Source organism: Cricetulus griseus, chromosome 2 (genome assembly GCF_003668045.3).
Source record: "Cricetulus griseus strain 17A/GY chromosome 2, alternate assembly CriGri-PICRH-1.0, whole genome shotgun sequence".
Taxonomy (NCBI): Eukaryota; Metazoa; Chordata; class Mammalia; order Rodentia; family Cricetidae; genus Cricetulus; species Cricetulus griseus.
Genome location: NC_048595.1, coordinates 317,528,061 through 317,554,148, shown reverse-complemented (window position 1 = coordinate 317,554,148; position 26,088 = coordinate 317,528,061). Strand labels below are relative to the sequence as shown.

The following is a 26,088-nucleotide window of genomic DNA, read 5'->3' as shown; positions in this document are numbered from 1 at the left end:
ATGGTTGAAATTGTAACTTCTGTGAGAGTAGAATAGTAGCTGTCAATGCCCTGGAGATGGGGAAGAGAAATTGGTTAGTGAGTGCTACGTTAGAGTTAGATAGGGGCAAGAAGTCTGTTTTGTTAAAATTTTTACCATAAAGAATTGATAAATGTTTGAGGAGGTATGTTTATCCTGATTTAAATATTATGCAGTGTATACATGTACCAGAACATTACGTAGTACCTCATTCACATGTGTAGCTTTTATGATTGCTCTCCGTGGAAATGAATCTGAGCAACACGTTCAGGATAAGGAGTTATAGGGTTAGAGTGCTTGCTTTTGGGTATCTTTGTTGGCTAACAAGATTATGCTTTTTAAATGTAATAGTAAATGTGAGTGAACATTGTAAGGGGGGAAAGTTTATCTAATTAGTTCAAGAAAGTTCATTCATTGGGCTGGGGAGATGGCTTAGTGATGAGTGCTTGACTCTCAGGAGTGAGAGGACTGGAACTCAGGTCCCCAGAACCCACATGAAGCCACATTCTGTGTTTGTGTAATCCTGCTGCTCCCATGGCAAGGTGGTGGAGGCAGAACCTTGGAAACTCACAGGGCATGGAGCCTGTTGTATGCTAGCTGGGTAATAAGAGACCTTGACTCCAGGTTAAAGGTGAGGACTGATACCTGAGGTTGTTCTCTGGCTATATACACTCTGTGTGGCCATATTTTGTTTATTATCTAATAACACTTGCCTGGGGATCAGAGTGCAAAGCTAGCCACAGCCATGGGTGCAAGGTGGTGGTGATACACACCTTTAATCCCAGCACTCAGGAGACAGAGGCAGAGGGATCTCTGTGAGTTCAAGGCCACCCTAGGCTACATGAGAGTGAATCAGTCTAAAAGAGAGAGAAACAGTCTACACCTTTAATCCCAGCACTAGGGAGTTGGAGACGGAGTGATATGGATGGGTGGAGAGAGGAATATAAGGCAGGAGGAGATAGTACTCATGGCAATCTCATTGAGTCTGAGCAGCAGTGCAGTAGGGAGCAGTTTGAGGTTTGGTGGATCCCCCTTTGGACTGAGCATTGGTAGAAGTGAAAACTCTACCAATTGAACCCCAATATGTTGAACCCCAATATCTGTCTCTGGATTTTATTACTTGTGCTACAACTCTGTGGCATAGATGCTCTGGCACTCAACATATGAACATGCACACAAACACTTGTGCACATTTTTTTTTTTTTAAAGAATGCCTTAATTTATCTTGAAACACCTAACACAGTATTCGTATCCTACTGTTGAATTACTCTGATCAAAGTCGTAGTCATTAATTTTGAGTAATAGTGTTAGGTAGCAGTGTGCTTTTGCTGCAGTCAGATGCTCTACCAATGAGCTATACCCCCCCATGTGCTTTTTCTTTTTCTTTTTTTTTAAAAAGATTTAATTTACGTACTATGTATACAACATTCTGCCTCCATGTATATCTGCATACCAGAAGAGGGCACCAGATCTCATAACGGATGGTTGTGAGCCATCATGCGCTTGCTGGGAATTGAACTCAGGACCTCAGGAAGAGCAGGCAGTGCTCTTAACCTCTGAGCCATCTCTCCAGTCCCCCATGTGCTTTTTCTATCTTAAAAAAAATCCCACAGTTTCATAATTGTATCTGAATTATGCATTGAATTATATGTAGATTCATGCTTCAAGATACTTCTGAATAGGGGCCAGGAGAGATGGTTAGGTAGTTAAGAGCATTGGCTGGTTTTCAGAGCACCTGAGTTCAAGTCTCAATAGCCACCCCCATGGCAGGTCACAACTGTCTGTAACTGGTTCTAGGGGATCCAACATTATCTTCTGGCCTCTTCAGGCACAGCAGGCACGTGGTGCACAGATACATATGTAGGCAAAACACTCACATAAAGTGTAAAAAGATACTTCTAAGTACTTCAGAATATACCTTGTTTGATAAAGCTATTAAAAGGGAATAAAGACACACTTTCCTTGGAAATGGGGAGTCGTCATATGAAATTAATTATATGAGTCAGCTTTACTATATTCTGTTTGTTTTTGGGAAAATATTTTGTTAATAAATTTTTGACATTTAAGCTGAAGACCATTTAAAATTTTTTTTAATTAGGTGTGTTCATTTTATGTGAGTGTTTTGCCTGCATGTATGTATGTGTACTGTGTTGTCGTATGTGGTACCTGCAGAGGTCAAAAGGAGGAACAGATCTTCTGGAGTTAGGGATGGTTGTGAAGCACCATGTAGATGCTGGGAACTGAATCCAGGTCCTCTGCAAGAGCAGCCAGAGAGTGCTCTGAACCAGTGCTGAGCCATCTTTCCTGTACCATTTCTTCTATTATGAACTTAGAATAGTCGTCTTCCTACTGGGTGTTCCTTAAGTCTCTCTTCTTTAAAGATTTTATTTTTATTTCTGTGTGTCTGTGTATACATACAGGATCATGAGTCATCTGACTTGAGTGCTGGGAACTGAACTTCGGCCCTTTGCCTAAGCTGTATGTGCTTAACCAGAGAAAAATAATTGGAATTTTAGGCCCATTCTTTAGAGTTGATTTAATTTGACCAAACAAAATATATACAGTAGAACTGATAACTGTATTTTAGGGGAGGAGAAGGACACTCAAAGGTTGTGAGGTTGAAGAAGTTAGAAAATGCTGGTGTAAGCAAAGTGTAGCAGGTTCCATTATTTCCGTATTTCTAAGGGTTTTAGATCATGAGTTTTGCAAAGCAGAAGCTAGCAGTGGTATTCTTTGGGAAAAGTTGTTATTGTAACTAGGAAAGTTTCCTTCCCCAAAGCATTTCCACCTGTCCCACTCCACAGACATCCCGGAGACCCATGCTCTGGTGTGACACTCCTCCCCTCCCCCACCCAGTACCTTCCTACCTTCTGTGGAGAACTGCTGAGACAGGTCACTCAGGCTTCCCTAAGTTTCTTTGATCACAGACTCTGTTAGCTTTTCAAAAGTTAGACAGGCATGTTGGGAATCTTTGGCCAGATTGTGAACTTTAGTATCAAATGGTAAGCTAAGCATCAGTTTTTAGTTTAGAAAAGTCTCTCTGGTTTTTAATACTCTTATCTTCTGGATCTCCTAATTTTTAAAAATCCTGATTGTAGGCCGGGCATTGGTGGCACACGCCTTTAATCCCAGGTAGAGGCAGTTGGATACCTGTGAATTCGAGGCCAACCTGGTCTCCAGAGAGAGTGCCAGGATAGGCTCCAAAGCTACGCAGAGAAACCCTGTCTCAAAAAACCAAAAAAAAAAAAAAATCCTGATTGTAGAGTTTAACTTGTTGTAGCTTCAGACTCTGTTTAAAAAAGTTTATATTTGTCTAAGATAATGGGATAGCAAAACATTAACTTTTTTCTTTTTATGTTTCTTTGAGACAGAGTTTCTCTTTAGCTTTGGAGCCTGCCCTGGAACTCTGTACACCAGGCTGGCCTTGAACACAGACATCCACCTGCATCTGCCTCCCGAGTGCTGGGATTAAAAGCATGTACCATCATCGCCTTGCAAAACCTTAACTTTATTAGGTCCATTTGTCTAGAAGCATTTAAAAAATAGTGCTAATTTATTTAATTTAATTGTCTATATTAAGATAGCTTCTAAAACTTCTCTTAATTCAAGAGTATATACTTGTATGTATATATGTATATTTTATAATCAAAACTTTTATATTTCAAACCCAGAAATTTCAAGATATTGAAGAGACTCATCTCATTCACATAAAGGAAATTATAGGATCCTTGTCAAATGCTATAAAGGAAATTCATTTACAAATAGGCCAGGTAATTTTTTTGCTTTATGTTGAAATGGTTTATGAAATTTTTATGTTCATTTATAGCATGTTACTGTCTTTTATCACATTGTTTAGAAATCATACGTACGATACTGAATTATTTCTAATGAAGAATTGTATTTAAATGTATTTTTATTGATCACCAAGCATGATGTTTATTATTATTGTTATTATTATTATTGTTGAGACAGGATTTCTCTGTGTAGCCCTGGCTGTCCTAGAACTAGCTCTGTAGACTATGCTGGCCTCAAACTCACAGAAATATGCCTGCTTCTGCCTCCTAAGTACTGGTATTAAATGGGTACACCACCAGTGCCTGGCAGAAATTTTTTATTTTTGTTGTTTTTTTAATTGTATGTGGTACATATGTACATATGACTGAAGATGCTTGGAGGTCAGAGGCATCAGTTTCCTCTGGAAGTGGAGCTACTGGTGTCTGTGAGCCTCTTCAGTGGGTGATGGGGATTGAACTTGGGTCCTCTGGAAGAGCAACCACTAAGCCATCTCTCCAGCCCAATTTAAATTGTTTTAAAGTAACTACTATATAATTACATAGTTACTATATAACTATACTTATCCACTGGTGTTGGTGGCATGCCTTTAATCCCAGCACTTGAGAAGCAGAGGCAGGCAGATCGCTGTGAGTTCGAGGCCAGCCTGGTCTCCAGAATGAGTGCCAGGATAGGTTCCAAAGCTTCACAGAGAAACCCTGTCTCGAAAAACCAAAAATAAATAAACAAACAAACAAACAAATAAATAATAACTATACTTATCAGTATTACTATGCAATTAACCATAAAGTTAGTGTATATTAAACAACTGGTTATTTTAAATAGTTATATACTTCTAAGAATTAACTATATAGTCTTCATTAAAACTGGATGTTACCAACTTCTGAGTATTTCTCTTTTCAGGTTTTACTCTTCTAAGGTAGGGGCAGTAACTTAAGAAATTAGAAAATTTATTTTTTATTTTAATTATGTGTATGGGGGGTACCGCACAGGAATGCAGGTGCTTACGGAGTTCAAAGGTGTGAGATCCCCCTGGAGCTGGGGTTACAGACAATTGTCAGCCACCTGATGTGGGTGCTGGGAATTGAACTCAGGGCCTCAGGAAGAGCAATATGTGCTCTTTACTACTGAGCTATTTCTTCAGCTGTAGAAATTAGAAAATTTAAATGTGAAGTATTCAGAATGTGTTTAATGATAATCTGGAGTGTATTGAAATAAAGAGAGAGAGGAAAAGTCTTTTTCTTTGCTATTTAAAATGCAAACATTAGCCAGGCAGTGGTGGCCCAGACCTTTAATCCCAGCATTCGGGAGGCACAGGCAAGCAGATCTATGAGTTTAAGGCCAACCTGGTCTACAAATTGAGTCAAAAAAAGAAAGAGAGAGAGAGAGAGAGAGAGAGAGAGAGAGAGAGAGAGAGAGAGAGAGAGAGAGAGAGAATTCTGTCTCTAAAATAATCAAAAGTAGCAATAATAGATTGTCTATGAGGCAATGTCTTAGTGGCTAAGGTAAGCAGAAGTTGATCAGTAGAAATCTGCCAACATAGGAAACAATGGGGGGGGGTTAAAAAAAATCTGCTGTAACTTTTTAAATTGCTTTGTAAAGTAAGAATGCTAATACAAAAAGAAAGAAATCTTTATTCTTTTTTAATAGGTTCATGAAGAATTTATAAATAATATGGCTAATACTACAATTGAAAGTTTGATACAAAAATTTGCCGAGTCAAAAGGCACAGGGAAAGAAAGACCTGGTAAGATGATGAACTGCAAGGAAACAAATATTTGCCTTATTGTTATTTATTTATTTATTTATTTATTTATTTATTTATTTGAGACAGGGTTTCTCTGTGGCTTTGGAGGCTGTCCTGGAATTAGCTCTTGTAGACCAGGCTGGTCTCGAACTCACAGAGTTGGAGGCCTCTGCCTCCCGAGTGCTGGGATTAAAGGCATGCGCCACCAATGCCCGGCGCCTTATTGTTATTTTTTTTAATTGTAACTTTATATCATATAAACTGTAAAATGGAATCAATCTTAAAAAGGAGTCATGTTTGTTTATTGTATATTTATGTCTGTATGTGTATATTTATGTCTGTAGTTTCGTGCCTGGTGCCAGAGGAAGCTAGAAATGGGTGTCAGATCCCCTGAAATTGGCATTATGATGATTGTAAGCCTCCACTTGGGTGCTGGGAATTAAAGGCAGGTCCTCTGCAACAGTAGCAAGTACTTTAAACTACTGAGACATTTCTCCAGCCCCTAAATTAAGGCTTTTGTTATAGTATTTATTAGTTAATAATTTAGTTACTTAAAATGGTTATATAACTTACTAAATGAAACTATGGCTTGTTTGGATTTCTGAAAGGAGAGTTAGCTACAGGTACAGAAAGCCTGTAATTTTTGTTTTGTTTTGTTCTTTTTTTTTTTTTTTTTTTTTTTTTTAAAGACAGGGTTTCTCTGTGTAGCTTTGGAACCTGTCCTGGAACCTGCTCTGTAGATGAGACCGGCTTCAATCTCTTAGAGATCTGCCTGTCTCTGCCTCCCAAATGCTGGGATTAAAGGTGTGCACCACCACAGCCCTGCCAGAAGGCCAGTTTAATAAAGCTGGGAAGGAAATACTGACCCTTCATCACTGAGACCAATATAGAACCTTTAAAATTAATGGCTTTTCTTTTCTCATTCACATACATTTCTGGGGAATGTTTTCATTTAGTGCTAACTGTGCTAAGCATTAAGAATACACCATGGTGGCACATGCCTTTAATCCCCCACTGCCTGTCTCCTCTGTCGTTAACTAGTGCCTTAGTTCTGCATTCTGATCTTCAGGCAAGTTTTATTTGTTAGATTACAAACAAAATAACACTACAGGCTGGTTTCCAACTCAGATATGCCTGCCTCTGTCTCTGGAATGCTGGTGTACTAAAGATGTACACCACCACCTGGCTTCAGTTCCAGGATTCTTGATCCCAAGGCCAATAGGAAAAGATCAGGACAGACCTACTAGAATGAGGATGCTGAGATATCTAAATAGAGATTTTTATCTTTGTATTCTGGTTATGTTAAACTGTAGTTTTCCAAATGTTGTTATTGTCAGAACTCGGGCAAGGTGTGTTTACCAGAGACCTTTCTATATTACTTTTTATAACTATATGTATATCTCTAATCATCTACAATATTCTGAAAAATTAGTTGAAGCTAGGATACTTGAGCTGAAATCTGAACCTAACATGTAAGCAATACTTTCCCTTAAGTCACAGGTGACCTAGGGTATTATGTAAAAAGAAAAGAATCCAAAGAATCAGCTTGAAGTATTTTGTTCTTTAGACATTAGGTCATAGAATAATTGGAACATTAAAATGTTATACAGATTTCTGTTTCAGCCTCTGGAGTAGAGCCTCTAGGATTATTGGCATGCTCCACCATTCTTAGCTTTGATTGGCATTTTGATATATATTTTTTGGGGGGGTGGAGGGTTGAGACAGGGTCTCACTGAGTATCTGTCACTGTCCTAGAACTCACTGTATAGACCAGTCTTCTGGTGATACTAGGCTGTCCCTAATGTAATTTTTTCCCCACTCTACTTGGGTTTCCTGGGCTTCTTTGCTGCTGGTTTGTATGTGTGCCAGTTTCATTTCCAAAGACTCAATCAAGGACTGACAGTTATGTGAACATGTATCATGGAAGATACTGCCACTAGATCATAGTATTTTTCTTCCAAGGAGAATCTCAGAACCCTTCTCATCACAGTGTTCCATGTACTTACTGTCAATATTGAGGCCTGGCACTCATGTTGATATTGTCATCTCTGGCTTAGTTGAATAGAGTCTTTGTTTCCACATGTTGACAAGCCAGTTTTAACAAGTGTGAATAAAAAATTCCATGCCTTGGCTTTTTTAACATGGAAGGACAGGAATGAATTCAAGGAAGTGGATGTCATTAGGACTTGTTTCACTCTCCCTTCACCTCTTTCTTATATTTGCTTGTGTCTGCTTGGCTTCACTTTCTTTAGCTCCTGTTGCTGTGCAGGAGTCATCAACAGGCCAGTGACTGGGTCAGATGAGAATCCAAGTAGGAAAAATCAAAGTGTTTTTTAAAGTGTTTGTTTAGTGTTAGCATAGTAATTTTAGGGAAAGTGTTTGTTTTTATGGCATGGCTGTGTAGAGTAGAAAGGGTGCATGGGACTGCTCTGCTTCAGTTGCTGTCAGTGGATAAGAACAGCTCTTTCATGTTCTTGTTCAGTCTGTTAACACCTGAGCAGCGGGTTCAAGGGCTCCTTACAGGGATAGAAAATTTATGTTTCTCAGAACAAGAAACTCAAAATTTTGTATGTAATTGCATAAAATTCGTATGTATTTTATTACTTAAAAAGTAATATAGTCTTAGTCTCAGTCTAGTCTAGCTGATTTCTGTTACTTCTACTGTTTTATAAGGGCTGGATGAGTTTATTTGCTTTAGTTTTATGGGATACAGATTTTAGTGAGAAAACCAGAGGCTATATTATTTTTAAATGCATGTACCTAAGTTAGTACATCACTACCTCTCTGGTGAGAGGTGTTTGTGATAGAGGCCAGAAAGAATAGATAATCTTGTTAGTTTTCTGTTGCAAGATATAGCACATCTTCTTGAGGTATCTTATGTAAATCAAATATTTTTGGAGTGTTCAAATGTTTCTCTACTATATGAGAAAATAATAAAAATTCCTTTATTAATAGTTAGTACTGCCTGGATTCTCTGGAATTTGAATCATAATGACAGGATACTTTGAATACTACAGCATTCTGTAGCCTGAAAGAGTCAGGAAGAAACAGGTGCTTTCTGATTTAGAGCTCTATTTATATTCTGACTTTATCCCTATAGCCTTAATTGTTCTCATATATTTAGTTAGCTAAAGAGATACTTACATAGCTGATGCTGGCCTGGAACTTGCTGTGTAGCCCAGGGTTTCAAGCTCAGTCCTTTTGCATCACTTCCCATAGTGCTGGGATTGTAGGCACACCACTATACCCAATTTAAGATCCATATTTTTGTTGTTTCCTATTTTATAATCTTCCTGTTAATTTTAATGTATGATTTTTATAAAAAATAGTAACTGCCAGTTATAACAATCAGTAGGATAAATAATTTTAAAAATGAAAAGTTTATAGGCCACAATGTAATACTTAAAGATTTTGATTTTAAAGATTTATTTATTATGTATACAGTATTTTGTCTGCATGTATGCCTGCAGGCCAGAAGAGGGCACCAGATCTCATTACAGATGGTTGTGAGCCACCATGTGGTTGCTAGGAATTGAACTTAGGACCTTTGGAAGAGCAGCCAGTGCTCTTAACCCCTGAGCCATCTCTCCAGCCCAAGTGTTTTTTTTTTTTTTTTTTTAAGAATTTATCTTTGTTTTCATTACATGCAAAGTAGGTTCTTGGCTTCTAGCTGAAGAAAGAGCCCTAAGTACTCTAATGTCAAAGATATAGATCTTTGAAAGTAAAAATACAAATAGGAGAAGCTTGACAAAGGGTGTTGTAAAAACAAATAGCCATGAAGAAAAAGGAGAAAATAATCTTCCTCTGATCGTACATGAAATTAGTGGGTTAGTTTAGCTGCCTGGACTATTTCAGCTTCTGTATTAGACACACTACAAATTATGTAAAACAAAAACTTGTTGAAAAATACAACTCAAAATAGGTCATCTTTCTAGGCCCCTTGAAGATTTGATTAAATACCAAACCTAGAGAACTTATTGTTCATCATGACCCTCCCTAGAATTCTTTTAAATTTTATAATAAAATATTTGCAAATAAATAGAAATTTCACATACCCAAATTAACCAGACCCTAAGTTTGTACAACTGTGTGAACAAATAGGTATTTGGAATTGAAAAACATGGAGCTTTGTACAAAAGTTTACACTTTTAGTACTGAATATATTTTATGTACTTAGCTACCACCAGAACCAAAAGATTCATGAGAGAATTAGAACTAGAAAAAACATTAGATTTATATCTTTTATAACCCAGATTTTTAAAATTGCTTTGTTGTTATTTTGTTTTTTGAGACTGGGATTCTCTGTATAGCCTTGGCTGTCCTAGAATTCACTCCATAGACCAGGCAGGCTTCCAACTCTAGAGATGTGTCTTCCTTTATCTCTTGAGTGCTGGAGGAGTGTACCATCACCACCTGGCAAAAAATTACTCTTAAGATAAGAGGAAAAAAATAAAAAGAAAAAAATTTTTGTGTTTTTTCTTTTTCTTTTTTCTCTTCCTTTTTTTGGGGGTGGGAAGAGGGGTGTTGAGACAGGGTTTCACTGTGTAGCCTTGGCTGTCCTAGAACTCACTCTGTAGACCAGGCTGGCAACTCAGAAATATGCCTTCCTCTGCTTCCTGAGTGCTGGAACTAAAAGGCGTGGGCCACCACCACCTGACAGCATCCGTTTTATACTTCTGGACTTTGTGTATTCATGGCCCCAAAGCCTAGGACACTTCTACCCTATTATTCTATTCATTTTTCAAATACAACTTAAGAGAGTTGATTCTCTGCTTCTGTCATGTGGTCCTGGGGGTCTAACTCGGGTTGTCAGGCTTGGTAGCTAGCAAGCCCCTTTACCTGCCTAGCTATTTCACTAGCCATTATTATTTCTAATTTTTATTTTATTCCATTTTAAGACAAGGTCTCATTATTATAGCCCTGGCTGGCTTGGGGTTTTCCTTGTTGACCAAGCTGGCCTCCTGCTCAGAGATCTGCCTGCCTCTGCATCTAGAGTGGTGGGATTAAAGGCCTATACTTCCACAGCTCTATTTTTTTTTTTTTAAGATTTATTCATTTATTATGTATACAGCATGCTGTCTGCATATATGCCTGCAGGCCAGAAGAGGGCACCAGATGTCATTACAGATGGTTGTGAACCACCATATGCTTGCTGGGAATTGAACTCAGGACCTCTGGAAGAGCAGCCTGTGCTTTTAACCTCTGAGCCATCTTTCCAGCCCCACAGCTCTATTTTTACTTTTAATTAGTTACTTAATTTTTTCAATAGGGTTTTAATGTATACAGCTCAGGCTGGCCTCAAATTACAGATAACTCTTGCCTCAGCATTCCTAAGTAGTAGGATTATAAGTGTGTGCCACTATACCTAAAAATAATGGTGTTTTGTTTTGTTTGTTCTGATTTTGAGACACTGTAGCTTTGGCTGGGCTGGAACTTAAAAGATTTGCCTGTCTCTCCTCTCAGTGCTGGGCTTAAAGGCATGTGCCTGCATGCCTGGTCCAAAATATATAATTTTAACAGCCAGAACAATAACAACAAAAATTTTAAGCTTTGGGTACTTAAAATAGTTGAATGCAAAAAAAAATAATAAGAAAAATAAAAACACAACAAACACAGAACTTGGTTAATTATTAAGGGTGTTCAAATTAAGACTATAGTATTTTTTTTAAAATTGCAAATTATGTCAGCCTAGAAATTGTTTTTACTGATCTAGTTTGAAGACTATGTTTTTTAAATCATTATTTTTTGGGGGGAGGGTGGGTTTTGAAACAGGGTTTTTCTGTGGCTTTGGAGGCTGTCCTGGAACTAGCTCTTGTAGACCAGGCCTCCCGAGTGCTGGGATTAAAGGCGTGCTTCACCACCGCCCAGCTTAAATCATTATATTTTAATCAGTGTTCCTCAGCCCATTTAGCTTTCAATGATTGTCAAGAAACTGTAGCACTAAGTCAGGTGGATATTTGTTAAAATACAGAATCACTGACCTGGCAGTGGTGGCACACACCTTTAGACCCATCTTAGGAGGCAGAGGCAGGCAGATCTCTTGAGTTCAAGGCCAGTTTGGTCTACAGAGTGAGTTCCAGGACAGCTAGGGCTACACAGAGAAACCCTGTCTCTAAAACCAACCAACCAAACAAACAAACAAAAAAACAAAATGAGTATGTATTTCCATAAGATCCCTGGGTAGTTTGTATACAGGATAGCTGGGGAAGCCTTGTCTAGACTTACTGAGCAATAACAACCCCAATGTCCTCTGGAACTATACTTCTCTAGAGAGATTCTTGAACCATCAAATTTCAGACTCTTAAATGCTACCCTGGACTTGACTAGGATTCTCTGGGGTTGGAGCCTAGCGATACATGGTTTGACAAATCCTCCAGATGGTCATAACTTGTATCATTGGTTGAAAAGTGTTGTACTAGGAGTTTCTGATGGCCAGATGGGGTTTGAAACCACCTAATTAAAGAAATTATTTCCACAGGTCCTTTACTGAAATAGATATCCCTGTTATCTGTAGTTTTCAAATGGTTTAGCAAAAGAGAAAAGGAAAAATGTGTGTGTGTGTGTGTGTGTGTGTGTGTGTGTGTGTGTGTGTGTGTGTGTAGATAGATAGATAGATAGATAGATAGATAGATAGATAGATAGAGAGCTCATATGTTACAAAAGGCATTCCTAAGCATTCCCCTTTCATAAGCAATATAAATGAATTACCCTATATTTACAGTAAGTTACTAACTAGCTAGGAACCAAGTGATAGAAGTAGAACTCAAGTCCCACAATAGCTGGAGCCTGGTGTTATTTCACTGCTAGTTTGCCTGGCTCCTTATCCCAGGAATCTGGCAAGCCCAGTAGCAAACTTGAAAATGAGTGTTAGACATCTCTCTGTTCTTCTTCCTACACAACAAACACATGCTCCTTCATTTGACTTGGAGTGTGTGGTTGCATGTTCTGTGTGTTTTGTCTTGGCTCTAATTTGAATCAAGTGTTCTTTAGTTGGGAATTTGTGGAATAGTACTTGATTTGGATAGCCATGACATACTGAGGTTTGAGTCATTTATTTCATTGTATCTTTTTATGGAAGAAACTTAATATTCATTCATTTATGGAAAAACCACAATAATCATTCATTTATTTTATTTTTATATGCAGTCAGATGTGCTGGAATTTTAATAACAGGTGGTTTGTATGCCACCATGAGAGTAGTAGGAATTGAACCCAGATCTTTGCAAGAACATTAAGTGCTCAAAACTGCTGAACTTCTCTCCAGCCCCTTAAGGCAGTTTTTAATGGTATAGTTGTAAATTTGCTGTTGATGGCTTGAGATTTAGGGTTAATTCCAGGGTAAATGTGAACTGTTTGTTAAATATGTGATGTGCATACTTAAGTCCCTTTCCTTCCTGTCTGTTTTCATCTCATTGTAATGTTAGCAGAGCTCTAAAAAAAAAATTCTAAGGACAAGCTCTAAGCCCTTTTGTTAAGTGGGTGCCCAGTTTCCAGATCTGGGCAACCACTCCTGAATTTTTTGACCTTTTAAGGCTGTTTTGAGTATAAGTGATAAACTTCTTAGTCATGTTATAGAATTATGATGTAGAAATATGAAGATATTGGTAATTCATTGGTTAGGACTTTATCTGCTTCTTTTGTGGACTATTTTACTTATTTGGGAATGAGCAGTGGTAATCCAATTTGAAGAGAAACAAGAACCAAAGAATAAGGTGATAAGGGAGAGGGATCATTTAGTCTATGTTGGTTTTTTTTTTCTCCATTTTAAAAATTGAAATTAGAAACAAGCTTGTTTTACATGTCAATCCCAGTTCCCTCTCCCTCTCCTCCTCCCTTGCCTTTCCCCCTCCCCCCACTAACACCCTATCCCACACCCTTTCTGCTCTCCAGGGAGGGTGAGGCCTTCCATAGGGGTCTTCAGAGTTGGTCATATCCTTTGGGACAGGGCCTAGGCCTTCCACCATGTGTCTAGGGTCAGGGAGTATCCCTCTGTGTGGAATGGGCTCCCCAAATCCATTCCTATGCTAGGGATAAGTACTGATCTATTACAAGAGGCCCGGTACATTTCCAAGGCCTCCTCACTGACACCCACGTTCATAGTCTATGTTTTTTTTTTTTCCCCCCTTTGGTTTCTCGAGACAGGGTTTCTCTGTGTAGCTTTGGAGCCTATCCTATCACTCGCTCTGGAGACCAGGCTGGCCTTGAACTCACGGAGATCCGCCTGCCTCTGCCTCCCAAGTGCTGGGATTAAATGCGTGCGCAACCAACGCCTGGCTAAGAACTATTTTAATTACTTTCTGTCCGAGTTTACATTATCATTTCTTGTTCTGCCATACATCCATTCCTCTTAGTAGCACTAAATTAATTTTTCTAGCACAACACCTTGCCAGGTTATGTGTATGAATGTCCTTTTCACATTAAAACTATTTTCTTTAGGTGAGGTGTGGTGCATGCCTTTAATTCCATCATTTGGTAGGCAGAAGCAGGTGAATCTTCTTTGAGTCCAAAGCTAGTCTGGTCTACATAGTGAGTTTCAGCTCAGCCAGAGCTACATAGTTAAGACCCCATCTCAAAAAAGATCTTTCCATTGCCTGCAAACTGTACTATATCTTGGCCTTCTAATACAATTGGAGATCTGGATTTTTGATCCTAGGGTGACCACCTACTGATGTAATTACTTACGCAACTGAAGACTTAGTATTTGCTAAGTCTTAGTAATTGCTAAGCAATTCTAGGAATTGATAGAATAAAGAATGGGACAGACAAGGTGCCAAGCATGTCCTCTATTACTGTTTTCTTATCCTTTCCCATGAGCACAGCCAAGGATTCGGCACCTGCCTTTACTGCTTTTTTCTCTACTACCTGTGCTGCAAGGTCTTTGAAAGCAGAAAATATGTGTGTTCTGTGGTGTAACCTAGAAAGAGTTTCTAGGAAATTATTGTATTAGTCTCAGTTTTTAATTTTTAATTTACATTCACTTATGTTGTATGTGTGCGGGGGCATGCACCCCATGGTATACTTGTGGAGGTCAGAGAAAAACTTACAGAAGTCAATTCTCTTTCTCCATTTCTACCGTGTGGGTTCCAGGAATCAAACAAAGGTAGTCAGCCTTGGTGGCAAGCATCTTTATCTGATGAGCCATTTTTTCAGTCCTTACTTTTTCCTTTGTTTTGTTTTTTAGTTTTTGCTTTTTTTCTTTTTAAGTTAGGATTATTTAATTAAGAGTTATTACTGCGGGACTGGGAGAGATGTCTCAATAGTTAAGGGCACTTGCTGCTCTTTCAGATGACCTGAAAGTCATCCAAATAGCAGCTCACAACTTTCTGTAACTCTAGTTCCAGGGGGATTTGACACCCTCTTCTGTCTTCCTCAGGCACCAGACATGTATGGTATATATCCACATATGCAGGTAGTCACACAAAATAAAAAAAAATATTTTAAAAGATATTACTGAGCCCCAGTGAGATGGCTCAGCAGGTAGAAGTATTACTATATAAGCCTGACAACCTGAGTTTGAGCCTTGGAACCAGGGTGGAAGAACCAATTCCTTAAAGTTGTGCTCTGACCTCTGCTTGTACCTGCCAGTTCTCTCACTCTTTCACATATACCTGTATGGTAACAGCACTGTAACATATTATAGCATGATTTATAAAGGGTGTCTTGTCAGGTTGGTGAGATGACACAGCAGCTAGGAGCACTTGCAACTCAAGCCTGACAACCTGAGTTCTGTCCCTGGAATCCCTGGAAGAAAGCTTATGCAGTGTTGTGCATCAGTATACTCCCGAGCCAGCCTGGAATACAAAGTGCAGCAGATAGATGGAGACCTTTCCTCAGCAAAATGCAAAGAAACCCTGACTTCACATGTGTGCCTGTACTTACATGTCAGATAGACACACATAGTATTAATAAATAAATATTTTCAATTAAAAATTCAAAGTTAATACAGTTTGGTAATTATTTTTTAAAGCAAGTTTTTCTTCTCCAACCCAGGCCTTATTGAATTTGAGGAGTGTGACCCTGCTAGTGCAGTTGAAGGTAAGTTTACTGTTTATAATATACTGACTATATGGGCACTAGTGTTTCCTGCTTGTTGAGCAAATAGAAAGGGACTGCTGTCTATTGATGCTAGTACAGTGTTAAAATACATGTATTTAATGGTCTTGGGTACTGAACCCAGAGGCTAACTTGTACTCTACTAGTGAGCCACACCCATAGCCCAAGATAATACTTTTAAAAATACATGGCAATGAATTATGTACCTCTTCCACCTCCTCCTCCATATTCCTTCTTCCTTCTTCTTTCTTCCTCTTCCTCTTCTTCCTCTTGTTTTTCTTCCTCCTCCTATTCCTCTTACTCTTCTTCCTCTTCCTCATCCTAGAATTTGCTCTGTAGACCAGGCTGGCCTCGAACTCTTAGAGATCCACCTGCTTTTGCCTCCCTAGTGCTGGGATTAAAGGCATGTGGCAATTTTTTTTATTAGTTTTAATATATCTTCATATGCTCATTTTATCTGAAGTTACAAAGGGAATATTTACCAGAAGAAAAGAGAATTTCTTTAAGTGGATATTCTATAATCCTTTAATGAGCCATATTGCATTACATAAAAGTTGAAACACTCTGAATGGTATAGGTTGTAGGCTTTACTAATTGATGCTTTTTATGTTGTTTGTTTGCTCATTCATTCATTCATTCATTCATTTATTCATTCATCCATACATTTATTAGGATTTTTTGGGAAAGATTTTGCCATGTATCCTGGGCTAGTAACAAACTTAAAACCTTCCACTCCAGCTTCTAGAGTGCTAGGATTACAGGTGCATACTACTGTCCTGAAGATGCTTTTATTTCTTCTTTCTGAAGTTCATTTGTCATGAAAAAATTTGAGTTTTTGTTTTATATCCTTATCAAGAACAGCTTCATTTCTATTACAATGTACATTTATGTTAAAGGCATAAAACCAAGGAAAAGAAAGACTTTTGCTTTGCCTGGAATAATTAAAAAGGAAAAGGATGCAGAGTCTGTGTAAGTATTTTAAATATTGCCTAAATCCTTTTGTTTCTAAATGATTAAGAATTGTTTTGATTTTGAAAAGAAAGGGTCTTTTTTAAAGTATTCAAAGTATATGTCTAAACTGGAAGAAGAAAAAACCCTTCTGAACAACTAGATTTGCCAGTTTCTCTGATTTTAGTTCATAGCATTAACTTTTTTGATTTACTACATTACAATTTGAAGACATTACAGATGAGAGCTGATGTGTCCAGGACCCACATGTAGAAAAACAGAAGCCAGTCCTGCAGGTTGTCCTGCCCCCTCCCCCCAGTAAGGCTTTAAAAATGTAAGTGCTGCTCGAGAGCCCTGTAGAACAGATAGCTTCATTGATCACACTGGTGAGTATATTCCTAGAGAAGTGCAGCTACAAGCATTCTAGATTATGTGGGAGCTGTTCATGTTGTTAACAGTTACTTTTGAGATGAGGAGGTCACTTTTGAATTTTAAAATAAGTTGATATTTTAATCTTCATGACGATTTCTTAAAATATTGTTATGGAATTCAAACAAAAGCTATTTAAATACTAAGATATATTCTAAATATGGTATAATTAGCAGATAGTTTAAATAGTTGAATCTTGTAATACTTCATTTTTTTTTAAACAGGGAATGTCCTGATGCAGATTCACTTGTAAGTAATTTTAATTTTATTACAGACAATTTAAAGTAGGCATTGTCATTTAAAAAATCATATTTGACTTTTTTGCCAGTCTTCAAAGAAAAATACCATGAAATAATTTGCTGCTAAAATAATTTTAAAGGTGCATCTCAGTTTTACATTGTTGTATGCTTTTCTGCTATTTAGTTTTTTTCCTTTTCTTTTTTTAAGATAGTCTTTTTTCTTTTTTCTTTTTCCTTTTTCTTTTGAGTCAGGTTTCTCTGTGTAATAGCCCTGGCTGTCTTGGAACTTGCTCTGTAGACCAGGCTGGCTTAGCACTGAGAGATCTGCCTGCCTCTGCCTTCCAAGTGCTGGGATTAAAGGTGTGAGCCACTGCCACCCATCTTAAAAGATAGTTTTCCTGTTCATGTGTTTGGTTTTCATTTAAGACTTCATTTTGGAAACTATATCAACAATTATGGTCACCATCACCATTTTTCTAGGGCTGCGCGCGCGCGCGTGTGTGTGTGTGTGTGTGTGTGTGTGTGTGTGTGTGTGTGTGTGTGTGTGTGTGTGTTTGTAAGGTTTGTTTCTATTTCTTTGTCAAATGTGCTTTTTATAAATAAAGTAGATAACAAATTGAGCTCAGAGTGGGTCTAGTGTAAGAGTAGATATACCAAATGCTGGAGGTAATGTGTAAACAGACGTGGTTTTTATTAGACACTGATTGTGTTGATTAGTGTAAGAGTTTGAATATTCTTGCTTTTTTGTTTTGCTTTTGTTTTTGGTTTGGTTTCTTTTTCTTTCTTTGAAATTTTTTTTTTTTAAAGATTTTATTTAAAAATATGGAACGCTTCACGAATTTGCGTGTCATCCTTGCGCAGGGGCCATGCTAATCTTCTCTGTATCATTCCAATTTTAGTATATGTGCTGCCGAAGCGAGCACTCTTTGAAATATTTTAATCCTAAATGTAGTCTTGTAACAAAATAAAGAAGTGAAAGTATTTTGAAAAAAACACTGTTTTATGTAACTTAGATAAACTGGTATTTTTATCTTCTATTTCAGCTTTCAAGTACAACAGTTGTAGTTTATTAATAACTTTATTTGAAAATTGAGGCTGGAGAGATAGCTCAGTGGTTCAGAGCATGTGCTGCTCTTGCAAAAGACCCACATTTGGTTCCTAGCCCTACTTCAGGCAAATAACAGCTGTCTTTAACTCCAGTTCTAGGGTATCCATTGCCCTCAGGCCTTCTCTGTCTGCACACACATGGTACACATAAACTCATGCAGGGACACACACATACACACAAATAAAACTAATAAACCCTTTTAAAAAAATCTATGTGAAAATTAAGAGTGAAAAGTCACTAGAGGAGCTTAAGTGATTAATGAAGTTAGCAGATGTGTTTATTTACTATAGTTCTCATCGTGTATTTATTTTGAAATTATAGCATTCGATGGTTGCAAATTTCGATTAGACCCTTTTCTATCTTAAGTATTTTGTATATGTATGTATAATTACCTTTTTCATTCTTTCAGCTAAGTGACACAATGATCATTATCCAATTTTAATTATCAGACTTTAGGAAAAGTCTAAAAAGAACATGGTGTTCTGATGCTATGGAAGAAGAGATTGGTAAATTTGACTATAGAAATGAAAATCTTGTTAAGCTAGAAGAAAAAGTACCATAATGGGTTTTGTATTACCATATTGGCAGTACATATTAAAGGATACCAGCAACTAAGGAACTTTTTTTTTTAAAGATTCCTTCCTTCCTTCCTTCCTTCCTTCCTTCCTTTTTAAGATTTTATGTATTTATTATGTATACAGTCTTCTGCCTGTATGCCAGCAGAGGGCACCAGATCTCATTCAAGGTGGTTTTGAGCCACCATGTGGTTGCCAGGAATTGAGCTCAGGATCTCTGGAAGAAGAGTCAGTGCTTTTAACCACTGAGACATCTCTCCTGTCCCTGGAACTTTTTTTTTTTTAATTTAAGTCAGTTCAGTAAAAGAAGCAGTTTTCTACATAGCAACATCTGGAAAAGAGGACTTCTCCGCTTAGTTATCAGCCTTGGTCTTGCCTCAGCTAGACTGCCTTGGACAGGCTTAGTAGACTTCCTAGGGGAGACCTTACCCTCTCCGTGGAGCGGATGGGAGGAGAGGAGGAAAGGTGAACTTGGATTAGAATGTAAAACAGATTAATTTAAAAAGAAAACAAAAAGCAGTTTTCTTCCAAAGAAATATAAGTAGTGAATAACTATAATGTTATTTAGAGATAATGCAAAATGAAACACACATGGCAGTCTCTCATAATATTGGCAGAAATATTGACAAACACATGCCATGCATATGCATTAATATAAATTGGGGCAATCTGTTTTCTGGATAATTTTGGTAATATCTCCCAAATAAGAAATACACATTATTTTTAAGTTAATAGGCAGAGATATTGACATGCACATGCCTTGCATATGCACTATTATAAATTGGGGCAATCTGTTTTCTGGATAGTTAGGCAGTATCTCCCCAAATAAGAGGTATACATTATTTTAAAGCTAATAGCTTTCTGCTCAGTATATACTATTATGACTGTATTCATATAAAATCTGTATCTGTTTACAGTATATATATACATCTTCTTGATTGAGGTACATGCATGTATACAAACTAGAGGGGGGAAGATACATGTTTTTATTTTTCAGATTTTATATTAAGAAAAATTATTAGTAAAATACTGGAGCACCAAAATATTCATCAAACAAGAACTGGTTAAATAAACTATTTATATTTCAGGTTTTATAAAGAATTAGGTTGATCTAGATCTCTATCTGTCCGTATGGAAAGAAATTAGTAAAACTAAGTGTGATCTCTTAAGTGATTGCTGTTTTAGAAATAAAGCATTTCCAAAGGATAAGTTTCAAAATAAAACATATCAAGAAGTAATTGGTTGGTTACTTTGGGCAGAATGAATGCCCTGATTAGCAGGAATGATACACATTTTTTTGTTGCTTCATTTTGTTTATGGCCAGTTACTGTTACTTACATATGAGCTATGCATGACCTCACCATTTATTCATTATTTATTTATTTATTTATTTATTTATTTAATTTATTTGAGGCAAGGTCTCTGTACATAGCCTGGCTGTCCTGAAACTTACTTTGTAGACCAGACTGGCCTTGAATTCACAGAGATCCATTTCCCTCCCAAGTACTGGGATTAAAAGCATGTGCCACCACATCTGGCTCTTCTGTTTATTTTTTAAAACTATCAATAAGCTGCTTTGTAGGTAAAATATTGTTCATTTCATGTTTCTTTTTAAAATATACATGTAATTTGAAAACTAATTTGATGCACTTCATCTTTCAGAGGTTGCTTAAGGGAGTATAGATTGCTTTTTTTGGTGCCATTGTCCCCAGCAGAGATTATAAAACTTTGTATTGACTCTTGAGCTCCCTCACAGTATATATACTTTGGTTGGTTGGTTGGTTGAATTTCCATATAGTTTCTTATGGCATTGAAATAATACTTAGCCTGGCCATAGTTTATTTTAAAGTCACTTATTCTTGATTCAGCAGAAATACAGATCTTGAACATTCTGAATGGGATTTCACCTTGGCTATTTCTCTTTTCTTAAGGATTTACTTTTTAAAATTAATTATATATATGTATCTGTATCTATAGGGGGGACACATGCATGTAGAGTCTGGGGTATCAGATCCTTTTGAGTTGGAGTTACCAGAAGTTGTAAGCTGCTCAATGTGGATGTTAGGAACCAAACTAGGGTCCTCTAGCTTCTAGTGTGTGCTCTTAACCACTGAACCATCTGTTCTTGTACCCTACCTTGGCAGCTTCTTGCCCTGAAATTATGCGTTGTGATTATCTTATTGCATGTTGTAAGTTTTTCTTCAGATTTTTGAGGCATGGAGTATGATTTGAATCTAATAACTAAAGAGATGTTATTTTCCAGTGTTAATAATTTCATTAATCTCCTGGAATTTGATAAAATGATTTAGTTCCTCCATTTTCTTTTCCCCTCCCCTCCCTCCCTCCCTTCCTTCCTCCCTCCCTCCCTCCCTCCCTCCCTCCCTCCCTCCCCCTCCCTCTCTTTTTTAAATTTTTTTTTTTTTAAGAAAAGGTTTCACTGTGTAGCTCTGTCTGTTTTGGAACTCACTTTGTAGACCAGGCTGACCTGGAACTCACAGAGATTCTCCTGCTTCTGCCTCCCAAGCCTGGGGTTGAAGATGTATGTACCACACCTGACTCTCAGTAATATTTTAGACTAATTGTTGTTAACCTTTAGTGCCTGAATATTGGTGTTGTCAATATATTAACTCTTTACAATTTTTTTGCAGAATATTCCTGATGTAGATGAAGAAGGTTATAGTATTAAACCAGAAGCAAATCAGAATGATATCCTTTTATGATCTGGGTGTTCTTATCGGATTGTGTTGACATATGCATAGCTATAAAGTTAGTGTACTACTTAAAGCCTTTTCTATTTTTAATTGGCTGAGATACGACTGTTCATTTTATATGCTTTGTTAATTAAAGCTAATAGTTTTATTCCTGTCCGTTATATATTGCTCTTACAAGGCTCTCTTCTTTTTCGTACATAGTGGAAAAGCAGCTGTTCAGGATAAGTTAGAAACTAAATTCTTTAACATATACCCACATACCAAAGAGAACCATTTTTACTCATCCAGTGATTCTGACTCTGAGGATGAAGAGCCAAAGAGGTACCGGATAGAGATCAAGCCTGTACACCCTAATAATCTGCACCACACAATGGCTTCTTTGGATGAACTTAAAGTCTCCATAGGGAATATAACACTATCCCCAGCAGTATCTGTAAGTATCTGAACATAAGCCAATTTGTACTGTACATTGAAGCCTTTTTATTTTACCTCATCTACCTACAAGTGCTTAATTTTTCAAATTTTTTTTATTACTGTGTACTTGTGTATGATGTGTGTAGAGGGGAGTGTGCACATGTACCAAAGGATATGTGTGGTGGTCAGGACAACTCTGTGGAGTCAGTTCTCTTACTTTACCCTTACATGGGTTCCGGAGATCAAACTCAGGTCATCATGCTTGTGTGTGCCAGGTACTTTATTTTTTAACCTGCTGAGATGGTGGACCATCCATGGTTAATTTTAAGAATAGTAACTTATTTATTTATTTATTTATTTATTTATTTATTTATTCATTCATTTATTTATTTATTTATTTGAGACAGTGTTTCTCTGTATTGCTTTGGAGCCTGTCCATGCTGGCCTTGAATTCACAGAGATCCACCTGCCTCTGCCTCCCGAGTGCTGGGATTAAAGGCGTGCACCACCAATGCCCAGCTTTAAGAATAGTAAATATGTAAACAAAAAAGCCTAAAAATTGAGCATCAGTTAAGTACATTTGTTGGGGAATTATTTTTTGATTTTTATTTTTATTTTTTATTTTTTGCTTTTTCCAGATGGTTTCTCTGTGGATTTGGAGGCTGACCTGGAACTAGCTCTTGTAGACCAGGCTGGTCTTGAACTCACAGAGATCCACCTGCCTCTGCCTCCCGAGTGTTGGGATTAAAGTCGTGCACCACCACTGCCCGGCGTGATTTTTATTTTTTAAATAATCTTTTTTTTTTTTTTTTTCCTTTTTTGGTTTTGTTTTTTTGAGACAGTTTTTCTATCCCTCTGATTGACTGTCCTGGGACTCTCTGTAGACCAGACTGGCCTTAAAACTCAGAGATCTACTTGCTTTTGCCTCCTGAGTGCTGGGATTGAAGGTGTGTGCTACTTTCAATGGCCTGGCTATTTTGTGTTAAAAAAAAAATTCTTTTTAATTTTTTTGCAGTCAGTGCTAGAGATTGAGTCCAGGCCCTTGCTTATGCTGTACAAATACTCTACCACTGAGTGACATTCCTAGCTCTTCTTTGCATTTTTATTGCCTTTCACAATAACATTTGCATTTGAGGAAGAAATAAAATAATGATGTAGCCATTGAAATGTCTCAGTTGTTAAGAGCACTTGCTATGTTAGCCCAAGTTGAGTTCTTGGATCCCACTGTGGAAGGAGTGAACTGACTTTCATATGTGTGCCAGCATTCATACACATATGCATCATACACACACAGTAGTGATAACAAATGCTTCAGTAATAATGCCATTGATGATACCATATTGTGAATTCAGAAGTATTACAGAAGTGAAGGTCTTAGAATAGGATGTGTGTGTGTGTTTATGTGTGTGTGTGTGTGTGTGTGTGTGTGTGTGTGTGATTATTTAAAAGCTGGTTTTCTTAATAATGAAGTTCTTGCTATTTTATGTTACCTAATTTGTGTGTGTGTTGTAATTTATTTTTTAAATTTTAATTTACTAAATTTGAGACGGACTGACCTGGCATCTGCTACGTAGACCAGGCTGGCCTTGAACTCATAGAGATCTGCCTGTGTCTGCCTCCTGACTGCTAAGATTAAAGGCATGTGCTACCACACCTGGCCCTAATTATATATTCTACATAATATATAGTAGTCTGTATATACATTTGTTTTGGAGATGAAAGTGGTTTTCTCTTGCACATGTACTCATACACTTGGGTATCAAACCATGGGTAGAACATCTGCCAGGCAAGCACTATGCCCTTGGTTTGATACCCAGTAGCACAGGAAGGGGACAAAGGTTCTATAATTAAATTCTCATGGGCTTGCCTCAAAGATTTCTAAAGTGAGGCTTTATTATATCATTACTATTGTAACACTGACTATTATATATTTATAAAGAGTCTTATATATGTGAAGTAGAGAATTGTGAACCATTGACAGTTTTTATTGTATAGCAGCATAACTAATGAAAAATACAGGTAAGCAAAAGCTTAGAGGGATGGATATGTATTAAAATGTTACAGACTTTTTTATGAACAGTTGAGCTTATAGGTATTTTTAAAAGCTTTTGTGTAATTTGCCTTTTTTTTAAGTGAATATGTATTAAATTCATATCCAGAAAGTAAGTAGTCAAAGAAAAATTTTAATAGTGAATGTTGGATTTGAAAAGATATCTTTGCATATATTGTGTTGACCATTTGGTTAACTTGCATAATTTTTCCTTCTAACCATGTGTTTTAAGATGTATATATTTTAAGTAGTATTTGGAAGGAAGAGATAAATTATTAAGTGTGAAGAGAATTGAATTCTATACTGAACACTGTCTTTCTTTCTTTCCATGCACTGCTAGAGACACAGTCCAGTAAGTGCCAGATTTTATATTTCACCTATTGACTTTTAATCAATGTAATCAAACATTTGATTCTCAAAATTTTGTTAAATTTAGATTATTAGCAAGTTTTGTAGTATTTTGCTTTAGATACTGTCTTAATATTTAAGAACATTTTATTAGGTACATGTATTTTATATTCTAAATTCAATTACTGTACTATAGAAATCATGTTTATATTTAGAGATACATTTACAACTAGTGAATTTTTTTACACATTTTTCATAAATGCAATTTACTATTACGTGGATATAATAATGACATCCTAAAACTAGGTTCTAATTAGTAACATTTTGCCAAATATTTTGTTACCAAGTTAAATTATTTGTTTAATAATACTTAATTATTGCATTTCTGTTTTAGGTACAGATGAATCGGAATTCATCTAGTAAGTTTGACATAGAGATTTGTTATTTTATATCTATAAGAGTATCAGGCAGCTTGTTAGTCTCAGCCTTGTGTAGTTAAGGAATTAATACTCTTTTTGTTTTACCAGTCTTACTGGTTGACTAGAAGGATATTTACTTTTTGTAGAAAACAAACTTCCTGTAGTATTTCATGTAGTACTGAAGACATTCCTTAATCTTTCATATAGCTTATAGAATTTCTCCAAAATCTCCAAGGCTAGACAATAAGTTCTGATTAAGAAATTAAAATGGGCTGGGCGGTGGTGGTGCACGCCTTTAATCCCAGCACTCAGGAGGCAGAGGCAGGCAGATCTCTGTGAGTTCGAGATCTACAAGAGCTAGTTCTTGGACAGCCTCCAAAGCTACAGAGAAACCCTGCCCTGAAAAGAAACAAACCAAAAAAAAAAAAAAAAAAAAAGAATATTAAAATGAACTAGGGATATAACTCAGTTGTTAACATGCCCTAGTATGTACACAGCCCTTGGGTTCAAACCTCAGCACTTTGGCAGAGTGCATTATGAAAATGTTTTATAAAATAGTAATCGATAGCAAGAGTTCTAATAGGTCTTAAAAATAAGAACCCAGAGTCAGATATAGGAGTAAATGCTGAAAGGTCAGAGAAGTAAAGGAGCTAGCCATAAGAGAGACCTCTTAGATCTACTGAGTCCTCATACCAAAGGGATGATCCTGTCCTTAGAAATCCTCAGACTGCATCCTCAGACTGACTGCTCAAATTGATTGTTCAGACTGCCCTGAGCTCCTGTCTCCTGTCTCCTCCCACTTTAGTCCTCTCTCCACCCAGCCATATCACTCTAGTGTTCGGATTAAGGGTCTGTAATCCCAAGTGATAAGATCACCTTTGTGTGAGCTTAGTTTCTCTTTTAGACTGCATCAGTTTTGTGTAGCTCAGGATGGCCTTTGAACTAACAGAGATCCATATGCCTGTCTCCTGATTGTTGGGATTAAAGGTGTGTACCACCACTGCCTGCCTGCTAACTAGTGTGGCTATAACTTTGTTATAGCATAAACAAAATATTACCACATTGAGCTTTACTTATTTTAAAGTCATATTACAATTGTTTCTATTTGTAATTTCAAAATAGCAACTTTATAACACCAAAAATTTTTGGGTGGGAAAATTTTTTTTGCAGAATTATGCACAGTAAATCAGACTTAATAAGAAATTTTTGTAATTTTGTAAGTAGAATGCTTAATAAG

General features: G+C 37.0%; 1 protein-coding gene and 1 non-coding gene across 3 annotated transcripts in view; one reads left to right on the top strand and one right to left on the bottom strand.

The window, feature by feature from the left end:
- The window catches only part of Fcho2 (FCH and mu domain containing endocytic adaptor 2), a 92,366-nt gene that overhangs the window by 37,950 nt on the left and 28,328 nt on the right, over window positions 1-26,088 (top strand). The window contains exons 7-15 of one of the 2 annotated variants that reach the window (XM_027401650.2): window positions 3,690-3,788; window positions 5,461-5,557; window positions 15,548-15,592; window positions 16,507-16,579; window positions 17,212-17,236; window positions 21,558-21,615; window positions 21,878-22,053; window positions 24,425-24,436; window positions 24,827-24,851. In XM_027401650.2, coding sequence (XP_027257451.1) covers window positions 3,690-3,788; window positions 5,461-5,557; window positions 15,548-15,592; window positions 16,507-16,579; window positions 17,212-17,236; window positions 21,558-21,615; window positions 21,878-22,053; window positions 24,425-24,436; window positions 24,827-24,851 — 610 coding nt within the window. The remainder of the gene's footprint in view (window positions 1-3,689; window positions 3,789-5,460; window positions 5,558-15,547; window positions 15,593-16,506; window positions 16,580-17,211; window positions 17,237-21,557; window positions 21,616-21,877; window positions 22,054-24,424; window positions 24,437-24,826; window positions 24,852-26,088) is intronic. The other variant, XM_027401651.2, reaches the window with a different exon arrangement.
- On the bottom strand, window positions 18,043-18,149 carry LOC113834201. The gene has a single exon (XR_003482578.1). It is a non-coding gene; the product is annotated as a U6 spliceosomal RNA (small nuclear RNA).